The sequence below is a fragment of the Primulina tabacum genome, chromosome 18 (genome assembly GCF_025594145.1).
Source record: "Primulina tabacum isolate GXHZ01 chromosome 18, ASM2559414v2, whole genome shotgun sequence".
Classification (NCBI taxonomy): domain Eukaryota; kingdom Viridiplantae; phylum Streptophyta; class Magnoliopsida; order Lamiales; family Gesneriaceae; genus Primulina; species Primulina tabacum.
In genome coordinates this window covers 25,993,969-26,001,728 of record NC_134567.1, presented here as the reverse complement: position 1 = coordinate 26,001,728, position 7,760 = coordinate 25,993,969, and the positions used below count along the sequence as shown (strand labels likewise).

Genomic DNA, 7,760 nt, shown 5'->3' with positions numbered 1-7,760 from the left:
TGGTCATATCTATTTTGAAATACAAAAATGTGATTTGTCGATTTGTCTTTTATATCTGCTTACACGTATATTTTTAGTAATTTTTCTTTAGTTATTAATTACATAGTAATATGAATTAAGAAAACAAAAATTCAATGTTCAACATATGTGGGGTACTAAAACTTAAAACTCCAAACCAACCCATAAAAAATCAGTGTTCAGGTCAACACTTCGAGAAAAATAAAATAACTGAAACGAACAAGTCAATCTGGTCCGTAATAGATCTTCCAACGGGGGGGTGGGGGGAGGACCCCCACATCTAATTTATCCATCTTTAATAAATGTGGTCCCTAAAACACTCAGGCACATTGACTTTGGCACGTACTAGGTACCGTCTATATTTACCAGGTTATTGCTATTTATGGTTAAAAATAATCACAGCTCAAATTACTACTACATAAAATTTCAAATATAAAGGAAAATAGCAAAATTAATCTTGTAATTTTTTTTTTCAATTGGATTTTATATTAGACTATTAAGTGACACAAGATATAAAACTAAGAATATAAAAGAAGAAAAATTCTTACACTAATACATAAACTCGACTGATCGAATTATCAAATTTTGACAAGTTTAGTTTATTTTCCTCGAAAATACTGGTGTGACATTATATATCGGTGTTATGTCAAGAAATGAAAAAAAAAACAAAGATAATTGACTAAAATTGAATTTGATATAATATGATATCGAAATCGTAAAAAAATAATATATTGAACCAAAATTCTAGTTTTTTGTTTTTGTCTTCTGATCAATTTTTCTTAAAAAAAAACCAAAGCTATTTTTCACAAATATATTAGTACACAAGGATGTTTTGTTTAAAAACTATATTTGTAACAAAAATAACGAATTTTTTAAAACCGATTCCAATACATGAGGACGAAAGGAAAGTACATACACACCAAAATTTAATCCCAATAACGAGTAATATACTATATCTATATGTGTCTGTGTGTTTTTTTTTTCCTACAATTTAGGAGGTCGTGAAAATATTATGTCAGGAATTAAGAGAATCTAAGAAAAAGATGGTATAATATTCAAATTCCTGAATTCTTACGATTGAAACTAGGATATCAACAAATGTCGACGGAATCTAAGTGGATTCATAGTGATTAGAAATTTTTTATGACGATGAAAACTGTATACTTTTTTGGATTTTTCAGTTATAAAATAAATATTATTTTGTCCCTGTGATTAATAAATTATATGGAATTACGCACATAGATACAATTTCTTGAGATATATTATAAACTTAAATTAGTCAAGTCGGAAGACGGGCAACTCTTCATATTGTAGTCTATCGATTAAGTAACAATCATCTAGTGAACGTAATGAAGCATATCGTACATCTATTAGATGATTTTCACTTCAAAAACAGATACGTCAAAATTTTATATATATGTTAAAAAATCTAACTTGTAAATCCACTAAAAAAAACTATTGATTTTTAAATGATTAATTTAATCCCCACGGTTTCCAAGATTTCAGAGCACGGCGTGCATACAAAAGAGAAGTGGAATAGTGTGAAAGGTGGTATTTAAAATTTTAAAACTAAAACGATGTCATCTGACTAATTTAACAAGGCAAAAAACATTCAAGAAATTATTCAAAAACTGAAACTTGAAGAAATTCCAGAGTTTTATAAAGTGTTTCCGACCCCACACACTACTAACTTTCCTCATGTAACGATGTGGAAATAAAAATTAACTCTCTCTTTACATTTTAACATCAGAATATTTGAACTCCTTTTGTCTGCTTACTCTTCCTCTGGAGGTTGTTGAACTGCTATGTGTGTCACATTTTAAGGTACCGTCGTAATAAAATTGTTCATTTCTAGTTACATATAATTTGGTGGGTGAGTCAGTATGCATTTTCTTCACACTTCTTTACTTGTATGGGTCGTTTGGCAGATGGGTAGCTTTTAAATTCTAAAATTTGTAGCTGTAATGGTTTCCTTGGGGTTCTGAGGGCATTTTCAATGGATCCTGAAAGTGGGATTTATCAGAATCGTGTAAAGGTGAGTTTTTTTCCTCCATACAGTTCTTTTATTCTTGAATGATGTCTTTCTTATTTTCTTTGTTTTTTTCCTTTATCTTATTTGCTTTTGCTATTGGAGGACTGCAGAAAGAATCTTGGAGAACAATGTTGACGCTGGCTTATCAGAGTTTAGGTGTTGTGTACGGGGATTTGAGCACTTCGCCATTGTATGTGTATAAGAATACTTTTGCCGAAGATATTGAACATTCTGAGACCAACGACGAAATCTTTGGGGTTCTGTCTTTCGTATTTTGGACACTGACTTTGATTCCTTTGTTGAAATATGTGTTCATTGTGCTGAGAGCTGATGATAACGGTGAAGGAGGCACATTTGCATTATATTCACTTTTATGCAGGCATGCCAATGTGAATCCATTGCCTAGTTTTCAGTCTGCGGATGAAGATTTGTCTAGTTACAAGAAGGATATTTTGTGCCCTGCACCTTCAACTTTTGGGGCAAGGCTTAAGTCTTTTCTTGAAAAACGCAGAGTTTTGCAGAGATTTTTGCTTGTATTGTCTCTTCTCGGTGCTTGTATGGTGATCGGGGATGGAATTTTGACTCCGGCTGTTTCGGGTATATCTCTAGTCTGGCTTGAATTTTTGTAAAAATTGTTTAGCATTTGTGAGTTTTTCCAACTTTGATTGAAATGAGCTTTGTTGCCTGCTGTGCAGTTTTTTCTGCAGTTTCTGGTCTAGGACTTGCAATGGAAAGAGAGCACCCCAAATGTAAGATACTCCAAATTTCGCCCCTTGATTGACTGATTCTGACGACTTTTTTAAAAATTCCAAAAATTTGCTATATTTTGAATTTCAAGTAAAGTTTTCCAAAGCATAGCTGAATAAATTCCACGCATTGGATAAATTTTTTTTTTCCACATTTTATGGCAGAAACTAGCAACTTTTATCTTATTTCAGTGTGTATAACATAAATTAAGTTGTGAGAACTATTAGCTTTAAGTGTGTTTGGTGGGAGTGATATAGTAATATCCATTCAGATATCTATTTTATTTAGTTCAGTATCTAATTTCACTAAATGGGGCGTATCACGGTATGAGATGTGAAATGAGATAATCCGCAAAAACATGACTTTAATGGTAGCAGTGTCTAAAGATGGTTGAATTTTTAGAAATACATCAAGATCAATATGAACTATACGTATTTACATAGTTTGCTCTTTCTTTCTAGATGTTTTCTTACATTATTTCAGTACGTTTTTAAATTTATCTCATTCGTGTGATACATTATTACTTAATCTTAAAAGACTTGTTGACTCAATTCCTCTGCTACCTGAAATGCAATAATCTTGCAGACGTGGAAATCCCAGTTGCTTGTGCGGTACTAATCGCCTTGTTTGCCCTTCAACATTATGGCACTCACAGGGTTGGATTCTTGTTCGCACCTGTGGTCATAACATGGCTTTTGTGCATCAGCTTTATTGGTATTTACAATATTTTCCACTGGAATCCTCATGTTTATCAAGCTCTGTCACCACGCTATATGTACACATTTCTAAAGAAAACCCAAAGAGGGGGTTGGATGTCATTGGGAGGAATCCTACTTTGCGTAACAGGCAAGGAAAAGCACATAACACAGTAAATTATAGTCTTTTTTTCTTCTGAACGGATCTCTAATTTTAATTATTCCAGGTTCGGAAGCAATGTTTGCTGATCTTGGGCACTTTTCCCAGTCGTCAATCAAGGTATAATACTTGTTCTCACCATCAATCATTGGATCATATTTGATTACAAGTTGACGTGCTCAATTTTGTGCCCCTAACTTGCTTGAACTCTCTGTTCTTGCCACATTCTTTCTTCGGTGCTTTAGCGGTTTTTAAACACAAGGTAGAGGTTTATTATTTGTTATCAAAATTCTGAAGGGAAGTGTTTCAATTGAATCTTCAATGAGCCATCCACTTAATGTTATTTTATCTAACAGACTGAGTCATGAATTTTGCAGATAGCCTTTGCCTCCGTTGTTTATCCATCACTAGTCCTTGCATACATGGGGCAAGCTGCTTATCTCTCTAAGCATCATGTAATCGAAAATGATTATCAAATTGGATTTTATGTTTCTGTACCTGGTATATTCCTTCAACCATTGCTCGTTAAATTCAAAGAACATTGGTATTTGCCGTCGCTAAATATATCTTGTGTTATTTTGTCAGAGAAACTAAGATGGCCAGTGCTGGTGATTGCTATACTTGCTGCAGTAGTTGGAAGCCAAGCCATTATTACAGGAACTTTTTCCATCATAAAACAGTGCTCTGCCTTTGGGTGCTTCCCTAAAGTTAAAATAGTGCACACATCCTCAAAAATCCATGGCCAGATATATATTCCTGAGGTCAACTGGATCTTCATGCTGCTATGTTTAGCCGTTACTCTCGGTTTTAGAGACATCAAGAGATTAGGCAATGCTTCAGGTGGAACTTTTATGTTTCCTCAAGATCCAAGGTTCTTAATCCAACTAAAATTTTATGTTTTTCTTAATGAAGGTTTGGCAGTTATCACCGTCATGTTGGTCACAACGTGTTTGATGTCTCTCGTTTTTGTGCTGTGCTGGCACCAAAGTGTCGTTCTCGCAGTTTGCTTCATCTTGTTCTTTGGGACACTCGAGGGCTTATATTTATGTGCATCTCTTGTCAAGTTTCTTGAAGGAGCATGGGTACCGGTTGCCATTTCATTCGTCTTTATGACAGTGATGTGTGTCTGGCACTATGGTACGCTTAAGAAGTACGAGTATGATGTTCAAAATAAAGTATCTGTTGATTGGCTACTTGAGTTGGGGCCGAGTCTGGGCATCGTACGGGTTAAAGGCATTGGCATAATACACACAGAACTCGTATCTGGAATACCAGCTATCTTCTCCCATTTTGTCACCAATCTTCCGGCTTTCCACCAGGTGCTAGTTTTTCTGTGTGTCAAATCCATCCCTATTCCCCACGTTAAGCATGAAGAACGGTTTCTTGTGGGGCGTATTGGACCAAGAGAGTACCGTATGTATAGATGCATTGTCCGATATGGTTATCGCGATGCTCATAAAGACGACGTACAATTCGAGAACGATCTTGTGTGTTCTATAGCAGAGTACATACGAACTGGGAAGGGGAATTTGAATGAAACAGAAAAAGATTCTAAGAAGCAAAATGAGAAAATGGTTGTAGTTGGAACACCTTCAAGTCACGTAGACTCGATTCAGCTACGCGAGGAAAATGGGGCCAATCCCGAAAAAGCTAGCACATCAGAACTCAGGGAAACACAATCCCCACCACCCGTTAAGCCTAGGAAACAAGTCAAGTTTGCCATCCTGGCCGGAAGTCCAAAGATGGATAGAGACGCTCATGAAGAGCTTTGTGGTTTGATGGAAGCGAGAGAAGCCGGTACAGCTTACATCATGGGACATTCATACGTCAGAACAAAGCAAGGTTCAAGTTTGATGAAGAAGATGGCTATAAATTTTGGGTACGAGTTCTTGAGGAGAAACAGTAGAGCATCTACGTATGCATTGAGTGTACCTCATGCCTCAACATTAGAAGTGGGAATGGTGTATAATATATAATTTTTGATGGTTTTTAGAGAATGCTTTCAAGTTTTTGTAAATTTGTACAAAATGGCTATAGAATTTACGGTGTTTATACCAAGAAAAAATTGGCGATAGGTTGTCTAAAGTACATATTTCACATTGCAATATATCTCACTATAGAGGTACTTTTTATGCATGTCAACTATTTAATTAAGAAAATGAAATCCTCATGTGTACTCATTAAGACAAAAATTTGTGTGAGACGGTCTCACGGGTCGTATTTTGTGATACGCATCTCTTATTTGGGTCATCCATGAATAAATATTACTTTTTATGTTAAGAGTATTATTTTTATTGTGAATATTGATAGGGTTGATCCGTCTCACAGATAAAAATTCGTGATATTGTCTCACAAGAGACTTACCTATTCATTAAACAGTTGACGAAATTATTTTACAATAATTTTGCAATCTAATGGGCTTAGGTTGGTTATCGGCCTAAATTTGAACATGTTGCTCAAACATGGGCTACATCTACTCAAAATCCCATGTTTCTTTCTATTCTGTTTTCTAAAGACAGGTCAAATGTTTTTTAAATGAGAAAATAATTTTATATATTTACATATATAGGCAAACACCATAAAATAATACATAATAAGATATAAAAACACAATTATCTGAATGCAAAGTCAAACGTATGGAAATAAATACTTTTTTTGTTGGAGGCTAAGCATGTTAAAATTTTCAACTATTTTATTTTATATTATATTGTATTATGTATTGAATAAATGGTGGTTTGGTTTTAGAACCCTACCACTTGTGATAAAGCAGTGGAACGAAATATAGGAGAAATTCTCTGAATGTTGTAAATTTACTTTATAAAAAAAAAAACAATATTTATATGATCTCAAAAAATAGGTCATGATTTCCTTTACCTTCAACAACAAAAAAATAGATATTTATATAAAAGTAGATTTCATGTGAGACGATCTCATGAATCTATATATGTGAGATTGATCGGTCAGATCCATATATACAGTCAAAAGTAATATTTTTGTCATAAAATGTGTTGTTTTCATAAATATATGAAATATGAGATTCGTCTAACAAAATTGACTCGTGAAAAAGTCTCATAGAAGCTTTTGTGTCATCTAATCACCAATTGGCTATCCAAGAAATTATAAATTATAATATGATTCACTAAAAGTTTCACGATAAAAATATATTACAAACTTATGTCAAGACATCACGAGTACAACGAGTGTCCTACATTGCATGTTACAATCACAATATATAAGATAAGATTTTGCCAATTTTTTCTCAGCATATTTGAAATTATCCAGTTCCAAAATTATAAAAGCTGGCAGATAATATCCCCTAGCTTGAATTTAATGCTACGGACGAAATGCCAGGCAATTTACAGTCAATGAAAGTCAATAAAAGCGTTCCGGTCCAATATTTATAATATAAATACTTTATTTTTACATATATGATATATATATACACACACATATCGAAAGAACAAATCCAAAATTTGAAATTTCAACTAACCAAATCTTCCAAGTTGAAATTGCCAATATCACATTGGTAGATGGGACTTGTGCCTGCCCACTCTTTGCCCAAACCCCATTTTAGCTAACCAATAAAAAACAAGTCATTTCATTTATAAAAATAAAATAAAACTAAAATTATTACGATAATTAGTTTCTTTCATTGGTTATCATATCATTAAGCAAGAAATAATCACCCATTTGTAAGTAAAAAAAAATACTTTTTGGAAAATTAACAAATGATGCTAATTGTAATTCCATCTAAATACAATATGCTCCATATTTTTAAGAAAACAAATAATATTTTTTTCGTTTACCTCTAGAAACTCATTGGTAATCAAGAATTTAATTATACTTTGATAAAACTATAAATACTAATACGTCATAAAACACATCGCGATTAAGACTAATTTAACCAATCATCGAGGAAAAAATGTTTTCAGTTTGTATTCAGGTCTTCTGATTTCTCAATCCGGACTCTTGTCGTTGAATCAAGAGTAAGTATACATAAAAGCATCATATATTATGATTTGAACAAAAAAGACGGATGATATTATTATTTTTTTAAGATACTGATTTTTTTAGTTAAAAAAATATTGTTATGATTGAATTTAATCTA

At 33.2% G+C, this 7,760-nt stretch overlaps 1 protein-coding gene across 1 annotated transcript; it reads left to right on the top strand.

Annotated features, from left to right (window-relative positions):
- The first annotated feature begins 1,604 nt into the window (after positions 1 to 1,604).
- Positions 1,605 to 5,749, top strand: LOC142533253 (potassium transporter 6-like). Its single transcript, XM_075639943.1, has 9 exons — positions 1,605 to 1,842; positions 1,947 to 2,053; positions 2,161 to 2,647; positions 2,746 to 2,799; positions 3,383 to 3,643; positions 3,720 to 3,772; positions 4,030 to 4,153; positions 4,238 to 4,492; positions 4,565 to 5,749. Exons 2-9 carry the CDS (start codon positions 2,015 to 2,017, stop codon positions 5,626 to 5,628), a joined length of 2,337 nt encoding a protein of 778 aa, XP_075496058.1. The 5' UTR covers positions 1,605 to 1,842; positions 1,947 to 2,014; the 3' UTR covers positions 5,629 to 5,749.
- Positions 5,750 to 7,760: the final 2,011 nt, after the last annotated feature.